At 32.6% G+C, this 24,170-nt stretch overlaps 1 protein-coding gene across 1 annotated transcript in view; it reads right to left on the bottom strand.

The window, feature by feature from the left end:
* Positions 1-1,522: 1,522 nt before the first annotated feature.
* The window catches only part of LOC112053799 (ETS-related transcription factor Elf-3), a 36,168-nt gene continuing 13,520 nt past the window's right edge, over positions 1,523-24,170 (bottom strand). Inside the window, exon 2 of the mRNA XM_024093363.2 lies at positions 1,523-5,389. Within this exon, the coding sequence (XP_023949131.2) occupies positions 5,155-5,389 (235 nt within the window). The 3' untranslated portion in view covers positions 1,523-5,154. The remainder of the gene's footprint in view (positions 5,390-24,170) is intronic.

The following is a 24,170-nucleotide window of genomic DNA, read 5'->3' as shown; positions in this document are numbered from 1 at the left end:
GCGCCATCTTTGAACGTTTCCGTGAACTACGTAGGTAAATTAAATGTTTAGTGAACTGGGGTTCGTATTGGTGACGAGTACTGTGTGATTTTTGCTTACTTCGCTAGATAGCACTAAAGCTTATTATAAAAGTTAGTTTCACGTAAATTAGTAAATACAATTTTAATATAATAAAAAAATCAAGAATACTGTAAACTGGCAAACGGTTTAAAATATATCTATTATAATATGTATAGGCGAAAGATTGTGTGTTGTTCCTCCTTCACTTCTGCGACCGATTTTGCAACAACTGAACCGATTTGGCTGAAACTCATAATGGAGATGTACCCTGAATGTACACATAGACTACGCCATACAACTTGGAAAAAACCACAGTTACATTGATTTGACAAAAACAAATTTTCATGCAGACGGAATCCTATAACTCGAAGACTTTGAGTCTCTAATACGATTTTGTATTCTCATTATGTCTTTAGAGTGTAACCTGTGGCGTAGTCAGGGCCTAGGAGAACTTGGGCGTGGCTCCAGGCGGCATACGAAAGGGGCGGTGGCGCCACGATTTTTCAACTTGCTCAAAATTTAAATAGAGACAATCCAAATGCCTCAGAAAACTCATTAGACAACATTAAAGCACAAAAAATATGTCACTTCGCCTCCAGTAATGTTAGACTTGCTCGCTTGGCTATTTCTTCTCATAGATGTCGCCACTTAGCTTCAGTTAAAGTTAATCTGCTTAGTTCTAGTTTTAAGATAATAATACTTCTTCAAAAATACATTATTTTACACACGAAAACCGATGTTTTCGATGTTTTGCTGATCCGTCAGAAGAATTGATTCTTATAACATACGTAACTTCAGTTTTAGTGAATTAGAGCTTTTTATACCATTTAACTACACAAACTGACATTTTTAGGGAGCTCTTTACACGACGAAAACGAATACAACAATGAAACGTCTATTCTATAACAACAGTTTTTATAAACGCGTTAGATCGTTGATTCTTTATCTTTGACAGAGGGGTAACGTCTAGCGTGCCAGGTCCTTTCGTAATTGGTCTGAGGTCTATAAACAAAAGCTTGACTGCAATCACGCCCTGATTCTAAGCAATGATGAAGCTCGCTTGCCTAGAAGATGCCTATTCACTCCTATCTTGAATATATCTATAATGTAGGTGTTAGAGAAAATCTTAGAATAATAATCTTACTGGAAATCTTAAGAAGGGTACAGTAACTCAAAGATTGTAATTTTTGTAATCTTTTGTAAAATTCTGTGATAAAGCTTGCTTGGGGGACCTAGATCCTCGCTTATTTTCGCGAGGGAACTTTGGTTGTGATACATTTTTCGTCTTATTTAGTCTGAATAGTATGGTTGTTGGTATAATTTCAAGTGATGTTTAAGACCAACGCCTCAGATTGACGCGCAATACTTTGTGTGACGTAAGCACTTGAACTATTTTGATTTTTGATTACTCGTGTAGGTAGGTAAATCGCTCGATTAAAAATATTATTAGAAAATAAAACCATTGTTCACATTAATAATATAATTCGTATATTTTCGATCTATTTCATTATAATAACTATAATCCTGTAATACATAAATATCTATAAATTGCACGTAAATCCACAGATCAAAGAGTAAAAATAAAATTAAGTAGAACGCATTATGCAGTAAAATAACTTAAAATTAACACAACTGGATTTAAATGTAAAAAGTTTTTTTTGACACTATTTTCTCTCTTTTTCATAGATACTTAATTTCTGTTCACTTACAATAACAATACTATCTTAGTATAACAATATAGATTAAAAACGAAGTTTTTGATTTAAGAAAAAATAAGTTATTTATTGTTTTGAATCAAATATCTTTTAAACTAACATTTACGTATAACATTTTAAATTAGTCTAGCATTGTCTTACTTTGAAATGCAATATGTAGGTAGTAATTTCAGTAATTTAGAATTGTATTTGCCGTCATATCGATGTCATGACGTTATGTCGGCAAATTAAATTCGAAAATATTCTGACTCCTCATATTTTTCCACCACATCCGCTACGGGATAGGCAAAGATTTATGAATGACCATAGTCTATTCAGTTATTCTTGAATAATATTTATGTTCCCGTATTTTTTTTTTTTTTTAATTAATATAAACACAACCAAATTAAGTTGGCATCGTCAGATGTAAAACATCTAGTTGTATGTTAATATTAGAATTCATAATTTAAAAAAATATCAGCAGCGTAGCAGGTCAGCACGGCATGACATCGTCGTGCCCTTTGCCCTCACGGCATGACATCGTCATGTCCTTTGCAGTCACGGCATGACATCGTCATGCCCTTTGACGTCACGGCATGATAGCGTCATACTAGTTCTCGTCACGGCATTCGATGCATACTTTATAGGTTCTTGGAATTATTATCTTTATTCAAAAATAACTGATTTTTGGAATGGAGAGCTTAACCACGGACTGCGAGGTAAATATTTTTTAATATTTTTTAACGAAAACTAACATATTATAATACCTTCGAGTATGTATAATTGTATAGCCTGATCAGAAAGAAAGAAGTCTAAGTGATGCAAGTATGTCTAAGCATCCGTGTTCAGTATGCTTACGAAATAAACTTTGTTATATATATCCTTTTGTTCTGTAACATGTTGGTAAGACACATTTACAAAGATCTTTTCTGCATAGACGTCTAATAATAATCAATGTCTATGAAGAGAATGTGACTGAAATACAGATCGCGACCAACACACGATCAGTTTTATCGGATACCGTTAGCGCTACAAACACGTGGACTTATTGGATAGTGAGTAGCTAGCATTACATACTTCTCTATTATGTATTCTGTGGTACATAGTTATTCCTCTGACGAACTCTATTTGAAAAAGCACATATTCATTTATCAAAAGAAACATTCTGAAGTGTAAAAAGAACGTATGTAGTATTAAATGTATAAGAAAATATAGAACCTTATGAATAATATGAAAGTTTTTTCTAACAACATTGAGACAAATAACTTTTAAGTATAATAAGTAAATTTAAGTTTACATTTTACAAAATATCTTAAATCCTATTGCTTATTTCAACAACTGTGTATTTATTTTATATTCGTTCAAATTGTCGTAAGACACTATTTTTTGTACTTCCATTCAAAAGTGGTTTACAAAAAAATCTTATTAGTTAAAAATATTTCATATTACTAGTCGATGAGGTAAATGGTAAAATGAGCAATTAAAACGTAGTTTCGGTAACCCTTGCATTTTACGACGTTAATGTGTGCAGTAAAAATATTTTGAACGCATCTAAAGCATTCTGGGACTTAAAAGAGACACTTTCTATTTAATACTTTGGTCAAAATAGATATACTCCCTTGCTTAATTTCCCAAGAATTTCAATATTTATACGAATTAAGGGATGATTTTATATTAAAATGTTGGGAAGAATCCCAACCCCATCGATCGCATGTGTGGAAAAAACTCCGAGGTGAGATTTTACAAAAAAAGCGGCAAGGACCCCTACTTTTAAGGCTTTTACGGATTGCAAAGTTTAAATTGTTCGTTGACCGAGTCGCAGTAATTCAGCTATCATGTGTTTAGAATGGGGTTTTCTGGTTTACAATAATGTTTGTCTGACCATAAAAAATTACATTTCTGATTAGGTATTATTTGATAATGAAACACGGCTAAAACTTACATAATACAACGTTGGACTATGCCCGACTAGTTTCGAACCCATACGGGGCTCTTAGTCATGAGCTGGTTTGTGCAACGCGGCACGATCCAAACATCATATCATCTGATTAGGTACTTTTACACCATTTTCATTTTAGTTTACCAGAAATATTACAATCTATATTTTACAATGTTTTTGCGGTTAAACTGTGTACTTCTCGAATAGTCATAGCAAAGGTATAAATATGAAAAATGTTTTGAAACAAAGTCTGTGAGAACTAAAACAATGTTAATAAAGACAGAAGAAATATAAATTATTTACATATTATGTGGAATTATAATATAGAAGTACTATCAATATACAAAAAAAATTAAAACAATTCATTTAATTTACATCACAGCAATTGCCTGAGAGTCTCCAACTTAAAACTAAATTACATATTTTATAATGTTAAGGAAATCTACAATTTTCAGGACAACAACGAACTTCTTTCACAAACCTACATAATCTTTGGCCTACAGATCTTTATTTTTGTCATTTTTTTGATTGCACAATCGCGCCTGTATAATAATATAATCTAAAAATTAGTCTATAATATAATACAACTAACACTGAGAGAGGTAATTATCATAGAAATATGTCTTAAAATAAATCACAAAATAAAAGCTTCAATAATAATAGAAAATGTGAAAACAAAATAATAAATTGTATTTAAGTACATTTGAAAATGTTAATAAGTATGGCAACATCAACTACTTCTATTAGTTAAAAAACGAATGACGACGAAGACACCAATGACATTAATATTAATTATAAATAATATTGGAATGTTCAAAATATATCTTTACGCTACAATAATAATCATAAATTTAACTTATCCTATTAATATGGTAACAACAACCGACGTTTTAAAAATACTTTATCAAAAATTCGTAACTCTGAACAACCTTGAAAAGTTCGACCACTAAATTTCATGTCGAGGGCTAAATCCATTTTGTAAAAATTCAATAAAGTACCACTTAAAAAAATAATATGGACACTTCAACAAGTTGGGCATACAACTTTTAATTGACGGCAACAATCCAACAATCTTTTGCTAATACAACCTTCGAAACGATACCTAACCGGACACCGGACTTACTTTATTCACACTCATAACATTTCCGAAAACATCTATCTACTTCATAATCTCCTTGAAAATCTCTACTACACCTTCTTTCTCTTTCAAACAACTTAACCACAAGACAACTCTCTTTAAAAACACAACACAACTAATTTTAAATACTGTTTGTACCTTATTTTTTTAATAAAAACATTTTAAGCCTAGAAATCGTATATCCTATTTCTTATAGAAAATCAAATTTGAGAGTTGTTTGTGGTTCCAAACACGAAACATCAACATTATCCTTCAATTCATCAAAGCTTCAACTTTTTCAATGAGCATCATTTTCCAAAAAAAAAACTTTACTATAAATTCAACTACGAGTAACTTGGGTTTTCTAGTTCTGATTTAACTTTGACGAAGTTAGGGTTGTTGGTCTTGAAATCTGGTCCTTTGGGTCCAAATTGATAAACCAGGCGAGCTGTGGGGACAGACACCAGAACCATGTGCTGGTAATGATAACGCATGGCTCGGCTGAACTTCTCGAAGGTCATGTTATCATTCTGCTTCATTTGACCCCAAAGCTTCGCTACTTCGTCGGGTTTGACAAATCTGTAAGGAAAAAGAAAAGATATCGTTAAAAAATGTTATTTTTTTCATTAAAAATTAAAAACCTCTGAAATAAGTAATTAGGACGTAAAATATGTCGACTATGGACGCGCAGTTTTATAACAAACTTTTATACATTTTTGTTACTAATTGCAGTAGATATTGGATAGATCTATAAAATCTACTAATTTATTCTTCATCATTCAGTTTTTCAATAAAATTAAAAGTACTTGAAGCCTTCTCATTGGGAAATCCCATTTTAATTAATTGCTAATTAATTTTTCTCGACCCTCAATGAATAATGCAATGGCTTACTTTACTTTTTTATGTCTATGACAAAGAAAATTTCTTTTCCGATTTTTTTAATTCAAGGTTTTAATGCAACCAACAAGGTTGTTCCATCGATGGCAATTACGTTCACGCTACAGTTCTCGGTCATCTTTGCATAAAGTTAATTGATTATTACAAAATAATTACATTAATTTTAGTTGAGAAATTAGAAAGTGGATTTTCTTATCATCGCGCTAGGCCTCCAATGCGGGTTAGCCTATTTTTAACGATCGTTATGAAGCTAGTTACAAGGACCAATGTTTATGTTCTTTGGGTTCCTACTAATGATGTCTTATAACCTCTTAAAATTCGTGCGATTTAGGACTTACATCAGAATCTAAAGTCGATTATTCCTTCATAACCATAACTTCAACGAAGTAGTTATGTCAGTGATGCAGCTATGTTTGTTATTTACGGATTCTACTTTTTATTAAACTAGGCGTAATGCGGAAGTCCACTTCTTCTACATACAGTTATTTAAACAAGTTTTTAAAGCAAAGCAGCAATTTTGCAGTTTTTTTAAAAATCGTGAATGTTATTTTGGGATAACTATAAAAATTCTCGCTCTATACCTAATTTTTAATTTATTGTATTATTTTTTATATTTCGTATATTGAATTTTCAAATCTTAATTAAAGTTTAAAATCCGCAATCATGATCACGTCACCTACACATCACGAACATGATTTATTTGGTTATCATATGTTCCTTATTGTATTCTTTCTCAAAGAAAACCTGATTTAAATGTCTAACACGATCATATAAATAGGACCTACAAACAGACGCCATGTTGTCAGTTTGAACAACAATATAATTTACACGTGCGCACAATTAAGATTCCACATACACTACAATTCTTATAATTACTACAATCGTGTATAATGATAGAGGCTGACAGGCGACTAGTAGCAAGCTATCAATAGTCAACTTCTGCCTCATTGATATTATAAAGTAAACGAAAAATGCCTTTTTTTGCAATATTCATGATTAAACTATTAGTTATTTGCCTTAATCTCACATTAGTGATGTATTAAGCTTGATATGAATAATCTAACAGGACATTTTTTATATTTGATATAGAACAATGTACACTTGCAACTTGACTATCAATAACACTGTCATTTGGTTATTGATATTTCAAAACAGCTAGATTTTACTATAAGGATTGAATTATAAGAAATCTTATTACTTATTAGGAACTAACTAATAAATATTGAGATTTCTTATAAGATCGACGAGACCAAGGATTTCAGGGTCAAATATTGTTCTAACCAAGTAATTATAATATAATAAAAATATATAAATTATATTATACATTTTTTTTAATTTAAAACATTAAAATTTAGCTTAAAGTTAAAATGGGAACAACTAGGCAATAAATTCCATAGACCAAGGTTTAGCAGATAAGCCATGAAACTCTTCAACGGACAACAGCAATTTGTGTTTAACAGTGTATTTTTTAATATTATAGAATGCATTTTAAGTGGTGGTTATATGTCTAAAAATATTCAATTATAGTTTAGATTTATGCTTTCTTTTATGAACAAGCTTATAAATAAGAATTCAATGAAATTCAAAATGAATCGGGCATTAATCGACAATAATATGTACTCGTAATTATTATACGTTTTTTGTATCATCTACGGATATACATAAAAAACGTATAATAATAAAAGCATGGCATCCATCTAACAGCAAAATGTCATGAGTTAAATATCGACTTCTTACACATTCTTTACCACTGAATTGAGAGGAAAGCGGGCATATTATTGTTTTAAAAAAAATGATTTTTAGTTTTCCTGTTTCAGTTTTTATGAATATCTGTATAGAGTAGTAATTCAATGTCCAACCAGCATCTAATACCCTCATGTGGAGCAGTCGTTAAATAAATTCTCGACTACACGACGTATATGGCATGTGCGAATGAAACGGGTATTGAAGCAACCGTGTCAAGTGATGCAAAGTGTCCAGATAATAATTGTGATCGGAGTCAAGGATTACACGTTGCCATTACCACGTCGACTGACAACTCGCTCGTCATCTACAGTGTCGCACGGTTTTGTGTTATCTGTATAACAACTAAAATTTGATCGTAATTTTTAAGGTTAGTAATTCAGTAAATGTTAACAGACGTCATCTTTTTGATTGACATATGTCAAAAACTATGGTAAAATATTAATATTTTTATGCTTTTTGTAGTAAATTTTTTGACTATAGTTAATCATGCCTGATGAATGCAATCAATCAATTTATTTCTTTGCAGATACATGCATTATTTATACAGGTGGTCGGTAGATGTAGATGGTAAATGTATCTTGCCAATTAGGCTCAGAATACAGAAGGCATGCAAATTATTTATTAAGTATTTAATGATTCAAATGACAATTTCACCACTGATGTGCTAAGATGAAATTTGTTTACCTGCCTTATTTACATTATTTCAACAAATACAGTGGCTTTCTCTACATCGTTTAAAATTGTCGTTTAGTAAAATGTAAATATTTCGGAAAGATTCCTTCGAATTTCGAATTTTTTTTTTTTGTAAATTGCAAATTTAAAAAAAAAATTGTAATGATGATCGTATAGTGTGAAGGCAAATAGTAATATTATTAACAGACATGCATTGCCCTGTATTGGTGCATAAACGTTGGTCAAGAGAGTAGCGTGAATTAAACGCAGCGTTTTAAACGCCTCCAATGTGAATCGTGCTAAGAACGTAGGTAATATAATTTATTATGACACGATACGTAGACACAAACGACCTTGCGCCGGAGCATATGAGAACCGCTTCAGACTAGACAGATGGGTTCGTATATAAATATAATTATATACATCTTTATATTACCTACGTAATGAAGCTCAGCTTATGGTAATGGGCATTAAGTTTTTGTGCATCTTTTTCTGCAGATTTTGATTAAAACTTGTTGATTGAATATTGTTTTTTACGAAAAAAGTTTTAATTGGTATATGATTTTTACTATAATACAAATTGCTGAAAAGAATTAAAAATATTTTACTGCAATTAAAGCAACCTTCATAAATACTTGATGCATCACACAAATTTACGTGTATTTGCGAGATGTAGGCCCAGTTTTACCTTCTGATAGGTAAATGTCCGATAGTCTAATAAGTTTTAACACTTTCCTTCTAAAGTTCAAATGACAAAGACAAAATTTGTGAATAAACTGTCATACGCTTATCAGAAGGTGGTGAACTGGCCCTTAGTGTATTATCGGTTAATGATTCTGAATCTAAACCAAAAAGGTTGGCCGCACGGTAAATGTGATACATCTATGCTAATAATAAAATTAACAATTATTCATTAATAAAAAAATATCGGCGGCGAATAGGGACATCACGGCATGAGGGTGTCATACCGATTGCCGTCACGGCATTGAAAACGATTTTAACCACCTAATAAACTTATATACGTAATTTATTAAAATAACCTTATCAAAATGTAATTCCAAATTTCCGTCCCGTTTTTGAGATCACAAAATTGAGATCCTACTATGAATGTGAGTGTGCAATTAAAAAATATATATATATTACCAATAGAAAGCTAAGTAGGTACATCTTTTATTGGTATATAGCATGGGTTATATTTTATCCCATTATTCCCACGGGAATAAAGCCCTCGCGGGAAAAACCTCCGGGCGTCCGCTAGTAACAATGTTATATAGTAAATACAAGAGTTATATGGTACCTTATTATACTTAGTAAACTACACTGTCCTTGTTAAGGTTAAGTTAGCGGTTAACTAGGCAATGTTTGTGAGACAATAGATCAGGATGTACCTCTGCCTCATTGATAGTTAATTACAGAATAATTGCTAATTGTAATCCAACTATGTTAAGCGAATTCATCTCTAAACGAGATCTGCGAGTAAACGTGACCGCCCTGCTTTGGATTTGCTGAACTTGAGCTAAATATCTTTTACCATTGATTTTATAGGCGACAGCCTCCGTGGCGCAGAGGTATGCACTATGGATTTATAAGACGGAGGCCCTGGGATCATCGATCCTCGCCAGGGCCGATTGAGGATTTCTTCATTGGTCCAGGTTGGCTGGTGGAAAGCATCGGCTGTGGCAACCACCCTACCATCAAAGACATATCGCCACGCGATTTAGCCTAAGTTAGACCGCTTCTATCTAACATCAAGTGAGATGTAATCAAGGGCTAACTTTTAATGAATAAAAAAAATATTTAAAACTAGCAAACTCCGCGTTGTTCCCGTTACCGTGGGTAGCGCAGCGTGGTAGGTCTAAGCTCCATTTCCCTAGTCCCATTTTAACTGATCCACCCGCTTTAAAGATCGGGATACACAGGGAAACTCTTGAAGAGAATTTTCATTTTAGCTGATCTTTTTTACAAGGTTTGATGGAGTCTATTTACTTTGATTTTGACTTGTAAGTATTGTTTGTTTGGGCAAAAGTGTTTTATGATTCAACGGACATATTTATTCTGATAATAATAATATTATCATTTATTGAATTGTCACATTAATAATTTACTATTATAACAGTTTTCTTTCTTTTTTTTACAAAACTTGGAAAGAAAAATTACGGCTCACGGCCTGAAATCTCCAAAAAATAGAACCAAAAGCATAGCAGCTATGTTTATATATCTTGAAATTTGCTGACAATAAGATTTTTATGATTTTCAGATTTCTTTTATTATCTTTACAAGTTAGCCCTTGACTACAATCTCACCTGATGGTAAGAGATGATGCAATCTAAGATAGAATATGGCTAACTTGTTAGGAGGCGGCTGAAAATTTCACACTCCTTTCGGTTTTGAAAGAACAGAACGGAGCGCTAAATCTCTTGGCGGTATGTCTTTGCCGTTAGATGTAACCCGCGTGACGACGGGACGGATTACTAGTTTTGGTTTAAGTTTATCGTTTATTGAATTTATTTCTCTTTAATTAAATTAGTTAATAATTGTTTGACCAGGAAAAATTTAGGCAACATACTCACAATACAATTTTTACCGTGTTAGATTTGATACAAAATCGTAATGAAGATCGTTTCTAACTAGGATCTTCTCCTAAGCAATTTTCCTCGTTTCCTGCCAACCAATCAAAAAGTCAATGCTAGAAACCGACCAAACAGTCCAAAGGACGCGAATCAAACCAGATCCAATTGATTTAAGTCCTGTCCCTTTACCGCAGACGTATTACCACCTGGCATTGACAGTACAAGTCCTACATCATTCAACCTTCGCTATACCAAGAAGGCAACTCAACTATGCTCTAGTTGCAAAGCTCCTAAGTGATAAGTAATTATGGCTGGTGATTATCAACGGTGGTGAAATAATCCGACTCGACACGCACAGACAACGTTCCAATGCCATAGCTCGAGTCCAACAAACACGGGGCCATAACCTGCTTGTACTAGCGACGAGCGATTTACCTAAAGAGTCAAACAGTTGTCAAACAAAAAAAAAATGGCAAATAAATATTATGAAGTTGAAGAGTTTGTTTGTTTGCTTCAACGCGCTAATCTCAGAAATTACTGGTACGATTTTTAAAAAATCTGTCAGTGTTAAATAGCCCATTAGTCGAGGAAGGCTATAGGCTATATATTATCCCCGTATTTCTTCGGGAACGGGAACCACGCGGTCGAGACCGCGCAGCGTCAGCTAGTGACAAATAAAAATTCAACCACTATCAAGTTATCAAACTGCGCCCGTTGCCAAATATACTTTACAGTGACAAAGAACTGACGTGCCAAGCAGATGGTCCATCAGATAGTAAATCCATCGCATCACCGCATAAAACAAAGAAACACTACGTAGAGCTACGTACGGAACACGTCCCAAAAAATCCCGAACTGTCACCATTCAGAACCGTAACTAATGTCTATACTAATATTATAAAGCTGAAGAGTTTGATTGTTCGTTTGTTTGATTGAACGCGCTAATCTCAGGATATACTGAGATGATTTGAAAAAATCTTTCAGAGTTAGATAGCCCATTTATCAAGGAAGGCTATATACTATCCCCGTATTCCTACGGGAACGGGAACCACGCTAGTGAAACCGCGCTGACTAAGCTAGTTATTATTAAAAATATTCTATGGTACTTCTTTTTACTATTGTATAGCACCGTTAGCTTTAAAAGTATCTATTTCAGAGTAATTACCCTCTGGTGTTCAAGCCCCCAGGCACGCCCTCTACCTAAATGCCCTCGCCCAAATCCTCCGGTGCCGCTTAGCTACTAATTAGGGTCTAAAGTAACATACAATCGGAGTCAAATTTCAGTGCCTGAAAATGTATTATCGTATTTAAAATAGAAGAGATCCATAAACTAATACGTCTTTAACTTAATTTGGTTAATTAAACCTAATAAGCACGTAAACAATTACTATAAACTTTGCATAGAGGTTAGAAAAGTAAACTTAATAAGAATTACATGAACTTATGCAAATAAAACGCTTGTCGCTTCTGGCATCGCAAATACGCTCATGCGACATAGTCGTGGCCGTGTTCATTAACTATTTTAACGATCTATTAAGCATTAATACACTGTTTGCTTTGCAATATCGAATTGTTCAAGTCCTTCTTGACCTTAGGACTCAATGCCAGCGATTAAATAGAACAAAGCAAAAGGAGAAATTAATAAAGTGCCATTTTATTGTCTCAGTATGACGTAGATAAACACTACTTGTGGCTTATCGAAGCGTATAAGTTACCACTAGATTCAGTGGACATAAAAGGCACAACCTGTTTATGCATGTAGGTACAGAATGTAATGCATTTTTAGTAAAATGTGGTATGGAAAAAAGATAGAAATAATAATAAAAAAATAATAGAAATGGCTTAGCTTCGGGGCAAACCTTCTCCAGACACCTTTCAGTTTAAGTTTTTCGAATACATTCTACTCCCAAATCAATATCTATCAGCGATACTGGTCTCTGGTCGTCTGGTCTGTTATTGTTTGTTATTAAGATTTCAATGGTCGTTTATTATGGGTTAGAGTTAAGGTTGTCAGCCTTAACGGCCGGTTATTCCACGGTTTCTGTGGATGCGGATCACGTAGGGGCGCTCCTTGGCCCAGCTGATGCCGCGATACCCAGCAAGGCCGGGCCCCGACCTCGCTGGCGCACGCCGCATCCAAATTCATTATGTGACTCACACATTCGAAGCACGACCGAGTTGTTATTAAAGGACGATGTGGAGCGTGCTGGTTGAAGCACCATGGGATTTTTATGTGTTTGATGATGAGTCTTTTTAAATCAAATCAAAGTTCATTTGTTTCAAGCAGGCTTATTTGCAAGCACTTTTGAAACGTCAAGTTTAACTATTTGTCAAGATTCTACCACTGTTTCGTAAGGCAGGTTCTGCTGAGCCGGCTGGCAAGAAACTCAACAATTTAAAAAAAAATCAAGTCTAAGTTAAGTTTAAGTCTAAGGGAAACAGCTATCAAACTCTGATCTCGGCTTAGAGAGACGTTGTTGACATTGAAGGTATTAAGGCTACGTCCGAAGCCTTGGTTAGTAAGATCTAAGTTATAAATTCCTGAACTAACCCATGCCTGAATTACCCAGGACTTTAATAGCAACGCACCATCTATCTACAAAGGCATCGTATGCAACAAATCTGCATACTGAATATTTGGATGGATATTCAGAACCAAAACATAATTTTCATGGATTCCTAAAGGTTAGTAATTTCTCATATCCATAGTTTATACATTCATGTGGGGATAGCCTTTAATTTGATGGCTTTTATTTTGTCATCATTGCCAATAAACAAGTAATGAGTCAAAAGTTTGCATAATATTTTATTTACAATGTATTAAAAAAACACATTTTGCTGGCAAAAATAAGACAGCATTGATATGTCAAAACGAGCATACAATACCTTCGCCCCAATCAGATAATATATGATCAATGAACAGTAAAGTTTACCTCGAACACCTCTGTTTTGGACGCTTATACAGCCAAATCGACTAATAAGGTGTATTTGGCAGTTATATGGCGTTTATATGACGCATTCGCTTGATTGAAACATCTACTTGCACATGAGTAGGTCAACTGAATGCATAAAAACAAAAACAACAATAAAATGCTTTGAATGTGCGTCAATATTTTTTTAAAGCTCATGTTTTCGGCAATGTGACATCATACATTTTGGTTTTTTATGACTTCTGGCTGCTAAATGATAAACAGGGGGATATGATAAAGTAACATTAATATTTATGGATAAAGTCCATCTTGATCTTAACACTAATTGTGGATTTCTACTACAAACTGAAACTGAGGTTGAAACTAAGGCTGAAACTGAGGCTAAAACTGAGGCTGAAACTAAGGCCAGGTTTATCTCTTAAATAAGTTAGAAAAGTAATTAGTTTGTTGATGATAGACGTTAGACAATAACGATTATGGGTAAAACAGACATGACTTTTAATGGTAATATTATTGTCTACATTACATAAAATAAACCTTCATTTACAGCCTTGTAAGGGCATGATGAGTTATAGATGTGAATAATATCATTTAAATATATATTACAGACTTTAAATATGAAACAAAAATCACTATAATAATTTAGCATTTTTTACATTACGCAAAAAAATTATATTTCAGTCACAAGATCTACGAGTAGTATGCTTAGTCAAAACTTGCATTTATAAAAATTCAAAGTTAATAGCTAAAATGCATAACGAAAATCATCTGATCATATAGTGTTAAACACACAAAAATAAATTAAATTGAAAATTAACTTTTTTAAAATGAATTTATATTACTAAATATTAAAACATATAAAGCTATTATTAATAATTGATGTAATTAACTTGGACGACGGCAAATATGTCCAAGAAAAGGTCAAGACTTTAATTGCTTGAATCAAGCCTTTAGCGACAATTAACTCGCTTGCAGACCATAAACCTAATGAATAAACTCGTTCTGGTTATAATGCAGCGTTATGGACATCACATGTCACTCCAATAGCATGCCAGTCCAGCATTCCTATTTGACTGGACTGGCATGCTATTGGAGTGAATACCCTAAAGTAATGGAAACAGTACATTCCTGAACAACAATCAATCCATATCAGTTACTGAACCGTATACTCGTATGTTAGAAACACGAATAAGCCTTTTGCTATAGAAAAGTTCACGATTTTCCTTTCGGTTGATATGGTTACTGGTGTAATTACTGTGCAGTGAATTAGTAATTCTCTTTTCTAACATACTTCTTCATCTTCATTTTAGATGATGTATTCGTTATTTTGTTTGTTATAGACGGTGCATTTTCATTTAAGATTAGGCGGGTTATTTTCTTTTCGTATATGTATATTTATTAGATTTTACAAAATATCTATGGAGTGTGTTCACTTTTACTTGCAAGAAAATCCCCTTGTCTTTCAGACGTCACAGTGTTAATTATAATTAACAAATGCATTTTCTAATTGGTTATAAATTAGTTATTGATTGGTGTTTGAGCGCACTCAAGTTGCCAAGTCGTTAAATCGTGATTAAGTGCTTTCCTTGGTGCCGTTTTATCGAGGCGAGTCTACTCTGGTCATTGTCGACGAATGTCCTTACTTATAAAACAAAGAAGAGCTTGTTTCAATAGACTACAAATTATAGAATTAAAAATAACTAAACTGCTAATATTGCCACAGCTACTACTAATTGCTGGTAATTCAACCACCGCAAATAAAATGAATTTTTCAATTGTTTTATTGAAAACATTTTTTTAATAAGGTTACTTAAGGCCTTACATAAGGGCCTACATTTGAGAAAATGAAAAAAATAAAGTGTGTATTTTTAAAATGAGGATCTTAATAAAATTTACTCGTATCTTCATACGAAAGAAAGCTTAGAAAATTACAGCAGACCAAATCAAACATCGGTTGCAGTCTGAGGTGCAATCTAGAAGATTTTGTAACATGACTTACTGATTTGCAAATTCGAATTTCTTTTTATTGTTATGGACCCTTGTTTGAATAATGTTGCGGTTTTTGGCGAGATGTCAAGAGCTTTAAATGAGGTTTCTGTACGCATGTTAGTCAATGGTACAAAATGTGAATGCATTTCGTAAGGCTTTTTATATTCTGAACACGAAATGATGCCTTTCGACCTCGCCAACACGATGCACATAAGGAATCCTGATATAGACACTAAAATACGGACAGAGATAATCTTGATGAATTAGACTGAATAGGCAAAATAACGCAGAAAATATTTGAAAAATAATTTTACATAATTGAAAAGAATATATAATTATAATTGACTATTTCTATTGGCTCTCATATTAATGTTAGCAAAAAACATCAACTTTAAGTTTAAATTAGTTAATGCCAAAATCATAAATATTCAAGTAGCATCAACTGTCAGTAATCGTTCAATTTCTACGCAAGCAACGACTAAAGTTTTTAGCATTATGCGGTAAAGATAAAAGTCAGTAAGACAGAAAAAATTTAATGATTTATTTTTGTAAAAGGTAAAAAATTACTTTTTGTAAAACAATACGAGCAGGTATTCGAAAAATCCGTGTTCAGCGAGGAGATGCAATAGAGTCTATAGCATCACCATTGTGTACCATTAACAATAATTATTAAAAACAATGATTATACAATCAAACATCAGATGAACCAACCTCTTCAATAAATGTAAAAAATAAAGTACGAATATCGAACATCTTCGTTATAAAAAGGTAAATATAAACAAATGATAAAACACTTTAACATGGCCCCGAACCAGACGCCAAGTGTTTGGAGTTGTGTAAAAAATGCACTTTAAAGGACCTTGCACTGTCTACATAAATTTATTAACGTAAAATATTATGGCGATAAGAATGTTAATATTCTCACAACTGTGAGTTCAGTCCTTTTAAGTTTTTCCAGTCAATTTGATTTATACGTTTTTAAAGTGAAAAATTAAAACACCGTATTCAGAAGTCACTGCAAATTAAGAATCAATGTAAATTCAAGAAATACCTTCAAAAAAAATTTCTTTGAATTAAGACTTCCAGTTTTGAAGTCAATTAGTGAAAGATTTAGAAAAATGACAATCATTCAATTTAACTTTCTTCGTTCATGTCATGCTAAGTAAAATAAATAAAATTGGTAGTATATTTTCCAACCCCCATCCGATTGAACTGAAAGTTCAACTAATGAAATTTAACGATAGTAGATCTATGCTACTAAGGAATAAATATAATTATGATACTTGTTTTTGGGTAAAGTTTATTCAATCTATGGTTAGAGCTTAAAGAAAAATTGCAATATGTACAATAAGTCAATAGCTAAATTATTTTGATCCATGAATCGTTACATATTACTTTTTTAAGGAAACTTATGTTTCACTAGAGATCAATGAACTACAATTAGTACCTACCTATATTAAACAAAGAAGTTAATTTTAACGGTTACAGTAACAGCAATTACAATTAACGAAATTACTAACAACGAGTGCAATGATTAACTCCTGAAAGTGCCAAAAATAATTTTGTAGTTTGAATGAACACAAAATAAATCTCTTAGGACTCATCAACATTTTGGATTCCTTTATGATCAAACTCGTGAAAATTTAAAGTAAGTAAGTAGCTTTTCAATCCCAGGGATTCCATATCTGGCAAGGATGTTTTATTTTAAACCTAAGCCTGGAATTTACAGATGAGTCAATCCAAAGAACCACGTTTACGACGAGCAGTTTGGCACCTAACCAGTCCCTGACACATTCAACAACCACGCAGTGACTTTAGCGTTTGTTTGCGAATCTTGTTTGGAAACCCTTTTTGATTTTGTTAAACCTTTTTGTAACCTCTTCCAAAACCAATCTTGAACCTCGCAAAGGCTTTTTGTCTCGCAAGAATTCACATTACTTAACCCCTTTAAACTTTAGTTTGTGCTTTATTATTCGTTACTTGATTATTACAATAATAAAGATTATTATTGTTATTCAAAAATTCTAGTTAAGCACGAAAGTCTGAAATATTCAAAATAATTTCATTAATTTATTTTACAAATTTATAGTATAGTTTTTAAAATAAAATAATAAAAATATTTTTAGTTTTAATTTTATATAATTTGTGTGCCGGTTTAGATGGACTCAAAAATAATAATATGATGTGTAGCGTAGTCCGTATTAAATAGTTTAACTGGGAAAATATTCTAATAAGTCGTACCTATTCCACGGAACGTATCTGTTCAAGGTACCAGTACGTGCAAGTCACCGAGATATAAATCACCGAGAGACTAAACTTGCGTATCATTCAGTGCAACAAGCCTACTTTGCGAGATTTTATACTTAGAGAGACATCTTACTTATAAATTGAAGCAGAAGCAATTATAGTATAAGAAGTTCTATCTATCACTTAGAAGTGTAATGTAATTGCGAGAGCATTTATATTTCTTCCGTGGATTGAAGATTCTGATATACTATTAGATGAATACTAACGCAGTCGAAATGCTAGTGATATGATTAAGACGTTCAGTAAGCTAATTGATAATGAGTCTTCTATATCTCGTATATAGCATGTCTTCAACAATGGGTCATTTGTTAGGCTACTTATTATAATTAATAATATCTAGTTAAATAAAAGAATAAAAGTCGTTAATTAGGAAAATTGTCGCCGACATCATAATGTTTAATAAACAGTTAATAAGGTTCTATTACACCATGCTGATATGATATAAACCACTATTCAAGATGGCTAAGGCTGTGAAGCTTTATATTGTGAATCATTGACATCGACAAGGACAAGGAAATATGAAAAACTGCTCTAGGTCAGTTATTGATCGAAAGTACTTAAGCGTGTTGTTGCATAATAATTTTGTTATCACTTAAGCCATAGTCATGATGTCATGCACGTAGCTATAATCAGAACCGCTCATATCTATAAATATCGCAGTATATCTATTTATAGTATGATAAAACTGTCTGGTGTACGTTTATAATGATTTTTTTTAAATTTCTAAATTCTAAGCACCCATGTGTGTAAGACGATCGATAAGATCACGTAATAACTGTAGAACAAATGGTTTATTTTTAAATTTTATCTTTATTTACTTCTGATGATGAGAGATAAAAATATGGAACAAGGAAATATAGTAGCAGATTATCCTCATGAATATACCGTACAGCGAATAAAAAATCTCATTCTGAATTTGAAGTCTGTTAAACACAAGGAAAATGTACACGATGTGATGGCGGAAAACAGAACGATAACATTAGAAGTTCATTGAGGAAGAGTGTTAAAAGTCATTGTCCTCGCGGACAACTACGAAACTTAATGGTCGACACTACTGGCCGACACCTTGTCTACACTTGACCGACTTTGTTTATCGGCCAAGGAGGAGATGCCTTGTATATGCAAATTAAATGCACCGGACCTTTTAACGTAGCTATTTACAGCTCGTAAACTTTGACGACAAAGCTTAAATGGCTATTAGTTAAGACTGACTCAAGAATGGCTGACTCATGTGCCTAATTCTCGCTTTCACCATTCTGAAGAACAGACATTACATAAGACACAACTCTAAAATATTGTGAATGAGGTACCCGTAGCTTGAAAAAGCAATGGCAGTTTGATATATCTTCAGTAAAAAGCATAAAACTTATTGAATTTTGCTTTTAAAACAATAAAAGTGGATGTTAATTCGATCAACCGAACTATCACATTTAGATGTACTTCCTTTTGCCATGAAGCCAATAAAGAAACCTTCAAATTCTTTTTTGAGTATTAATCTTTTGTATTTTAGTAGCGAAGTAATTCAATAAAGTGTTTTTTTTATTTTTAGAAACTATAGGCGTAATAGTAATTAGATAAGATAGTATAAGTCATTTTATTTTATAGTTTATGTGGCTCTATGAGACCTACATATGCTATTGTACTCAGATATTTATGAAAAATAATAAAAATAACTACGCATACCCGTTGGAGGGAGATTTCAATAGACGATTGTGAAGAATAAAATGTGACTCTGAATGTGAAACTATCAGAACCATCAGGAAAGAGTAATTTATTAGAACACGAGTTCAAAGGTCTCTATCTATATTCTTTATTTAGTTATCCTTGACCGATATTACCTTTTCTCTCATCTGAACTACTAAGTAATTATTCATGATCTAATTGATACGGTGTGCGCCAAGGTGATCCAGCTGGTCGCGCGACGTGTCTGGTATACAAATGTGGTCAGTAAACACTGGAAATGTGACTTCGGGGCTTTACTTCTGCGGGTACGCGGGGAATCACTCAATTCAACCGATACAATGATGGCATGCACGATAAAACGAGGTCAAATTAGCTGTTAAAGGTGATAATAACTTGGCCCATTAAATTAATTATTATGTAAAACCGCTATTACTAACTGTTGTGTGATATAGGTAATTTAGTTTGATGTTAGAACGAGAGTCTGCGTTAGGCTGTTATCTTATTTTATGAATCCTTAAAGCTCGTCAATTATGGAGTTTAATCATCATCATGGTTTCAAAAGGTAACCGGTTTTTTCCCTATATTCTGTAAAGCGATGCAACATTGTCGGTTACCATCGCAACTTTGTTGTTGGTGACATATCAATTTTGGCATCCTATAGATATAAAGTTCAAATTTGAATAAGGAAAAAGGTTCGTCGACGAATGTAAAATAGCGGAATCATACCTCAAGATCCTCAATTCCTAAGGTATAAAACATAATGAGGTATATGAGGGAGAATCATGCGTCTTTAGTTTAATGGCAACCCCTCACTAGGGATCCTTAAAGTTTGATCTTATAATATGACGCTGAGGAAAATATAAACTACGTCTTATACTTTGACGGTTGAGGATTATACTAATGTGTCATAGAATTCATGATACTTTAATGACAATGCAGAATACTCGATAGATACGAGTAGATGCGCTAAAACTACTCAGCAATCATATAGTTATTTTAACCAGGTGTTTAAACTCTTATCGGTTACAGTAACGCTGTCGATGATGACTGATAATGAGGGTGTTATCTCGGCGTTGTAAGGAAGTATTTTCAGGGCTGACTTCAGCTGATATAAATACTATTTTTTGTGATATGATGCAAGGTAATAACTATTTCTTCTTAACGACGTCTAATTTCCATCTTGCATTTAAGTCTTGTATATTTTTATCATCGTTTTAGATTTCTTTATTAGCCTTTTGTATAAATAGTAATGTTTCTAAAAACTCTTTTTTTTATTCTTATTCAATAAGCTGGTTTTATTTATGTATAACAGACACAGAATTTGCACAACATATTACATTGTAAAACACATGCCTACTGTTTAAGTAAAACACATTATTATCGGAAAGCAAAATTGATGAAAATTTTATCTGCATAAATTACAAAATACTCAGTTTATGCAATGTTTTCGCAAGATTTTTATTAAAGATTGTTGATTGAGTAACTGTTTACTGATTAGTTATTTCTACTGTTGAATTTTTTTAACTTTCAATAAAAATATTTATTTTATCTTAATTTTCATTTTATTTTCTTCTTTAGGGCAATTTAAAGCCCTGTTTACCTCTTTGTAAAATACTCGTAGATTACTCAAGAATGTCTTGGTGATTGTACACTCTTTGCCAAGTACATTGCTACATGCATCATTTGTCTTTGTTGGTTGGTTAAACATGTTAACATGTCACCTCGGGGTTTTTACCTCGCTTTCGTTCAGTGACTCATTTAGTGCCGATTTTGTTTGCGTGAAAAAAAAAAACCATACCTAGAACTACTGAATATGTTTTAATTAAGTGACATTCAAATATTTGCATTTATAATTTAATCTGTAGCTTGTCCTCGTGTAACTAATCTTAATTTCTGGGTACCGTAGTTAAATTAGGAACATTTAAATTACATCATAATGTATCTATATAACAATTAAAATTATCCATATCCAGCTTCTCAAAGAACCTACGAGTGAGTAGAATAATATCGAAAGCTTAGATTGCTTGCAATTTAAATACTTACTGCTTATAGAATAAAATCCTCATATTTAAAAGGAAAATTGGAATCTCTAACCCAGTAAATTCGAACACTTTGATATAAATTTAGTTTATACAAAACTAAATTTTAGTATCTACATTTTCCTCAAAAGTTCAATTTCTAATGTCGTATTTCTGATCCAAACATGTTTGTTAGCTCACCCGCGCCGGCGCATCGCGCAATTCTTTGAAACCATCACGTAAGATATGTTTTGAATTTTAAAACCGACATTTTGGATTTCATACAACCTAAAATCGACTCTATGTACAAGTACATTAAGTGTAGTACGCGTTTTCAGCTCAGATTGTTTACGATGCTTTCATATTGGTGCCGAATTTATATGAGTGCGCGAAAAAATAGATTTCATCCAATTGTGTCTCATTGAAAATGTTTTGAATGAAAATGATAATACAGGGCTGCCAATTTGTATATTTTTAGTTTAGTTAGTTTTTAAATAGAATATGCAAAAACAAAAAAAAAAATACTCGTAATACTACAAGATTTTTCTATACTTTTACTTTTTGTAAGAGATTAATCATAGTAGCCAGAGAAAGAGACAGAACAACATGACAAAAACAAAAAATACAGTATAATCCACTTTCAATCATCTATATCGTAACAGTAAATAATCAGCAGATATTTTTCGTAATAGTAAGTTTTTTTTTTAAAAAATAGGTCCAGGAAATTATAAATCAATTAAAAACCGTTTCTAGCGTGGATTTCCTCACTCCTATCAATCGTCATCGTCATTTTAAACGTATTTACAATTTACATACACATCCTAATGTCACATTCTACGAAACCGAAGACATAAAATATTAGCATTTGCATAAGTGATCGTCGCCCATACGAATTATATCAGGTAGGTTACACTATTATCTGATTCATCGTTTAAATGGCCACAGTTCTTTGAATCATAAAGCCAATCAGACGCCGTTTAGATAAAATCAGGTTTCCTTTTATCAAGTGTTCATTTGCCACGAGTCTTTTGCCAGGTCTTCAGAGAGATCAACCATATAAACCGGTGGTGGTGTTACTTAAAGACTTTATAAAGTTACTTATGCCAACGAGGAATGGAGCGGAGCATGCGAAACATAAAAAGAATAAATAAAATAAGACATACTAAAATACGCTACCTCACAAAAGCAACAGACGGCCTAGCTCAAGCTCTAGCATTAAAATGGAAGTGGGCAGAACACATAGCCCGTCTGCAAGATCAAAGATGGACAAAAAGAGTGACAAAGTGGAGGGGGCCAGTGGGCAAAAGAAAGAGAGGGAGACCTTGCAACAGATGGGAGTACAAATAGCGCCATCCAGAGAAAACTGGCACAATTTGGAAGAGGCCTTTACCCGCCGAGGGTTCCTACAGAATAGTTGCAATACAATATTAACGTACCTAACTAAAACTACTTTAAAAAAAAAAAACGTAAAAGCACTAACTATTAAATAATAATCATCTACTTTTTGATACTAACACAATTAAACTAAACTCAACTTAACCAAACCTTGTAAACTAGTACTTCTGTAAGAAATAAATGGCTTTTTTTATTTATTTTATTTTATAAAGTTACTAAGTACTTAATATTATAATGATTTCTTCAGTTTCAGATGACTGATGATGCTGAAAATTGACAGCAGTATTCCTATAATAAGAATCAAAATTTAACGGTATTTTTTATGATTAAACATCCTTGCCTAAGCTACGCGCCTTTACCAAAGTATTTTATCTTAATGATAAGACTTGTTACGAGTAACCACAGTGTAATTGGCAAGTTATAGTTCAGAGAATATGGCCTGTGGCATATATTTATTTACATTTTATTTAATTATTATTTACATTGTTATTATGCTGCACAGGTGAAAGCGAAACGGATATATTTGAAGCATCTTTGCCAATTAAATCATCACCAATACTAATATAGACCAATATGCTAGTACCAAACAATTTGTGTCATATTTCATACTACCATTGGTTACTATTGAAAGTTAAAAAATAGTTTGCCATAATTACTTTAAAATAAACTATTGTACTAATACCGAGTTGTTTTAATTAATAAATTAAATTGCAGCCGGTATTCTTGCCACCATTCCACGTGGGCATGATTTGTATAGTTATTTGGATAAGTTAGCTTAAGTTCCATATTGTATTCTTTCTCGATAACAAAAAAAAAGTATAAAAAAAAGAAAATAAGAGAATGTAAATTTATTGGTTTATTAATATACATAATTAATTAATACAAAGTTATGGCTATGAGTGAACATCATCGCACTGTTACAATGACTCAGCACATTTATGTCACATACTTTATTAGGACTTGTATCAATCACGAGTATTCCATAACTAATATAGATGGAATAAAAACCTCAGAATGTGACGTCACATCACCCAACAATGGCTATAGTCACCGACATGCACATGTCACTGTTCACAATGTTACATGCGTCATTGACAACATAAAGTTACCTATCGATGTACGCGCTTCGACAGTTCTATGCATAATTAGATAG

This window comes from Bicyclus anynana, chromosome 11 (genome assembly GCF_947172395.1).
Source record: "Bicyclus anynana chromosome 11, ilBicAnyn1.1, whole genome shotgun sequence".
NCBI classification, from domain to species: domain Eukaryota; kingdom Metazoa; phylum Arthropoda; class Insecta; order Lepidoptera; family Nymphalidae; genus Bicyclus; species Bicyclus anynana.
This window is presented reverse-complemented; position numbering and strand designations above follow the sequence as displayed.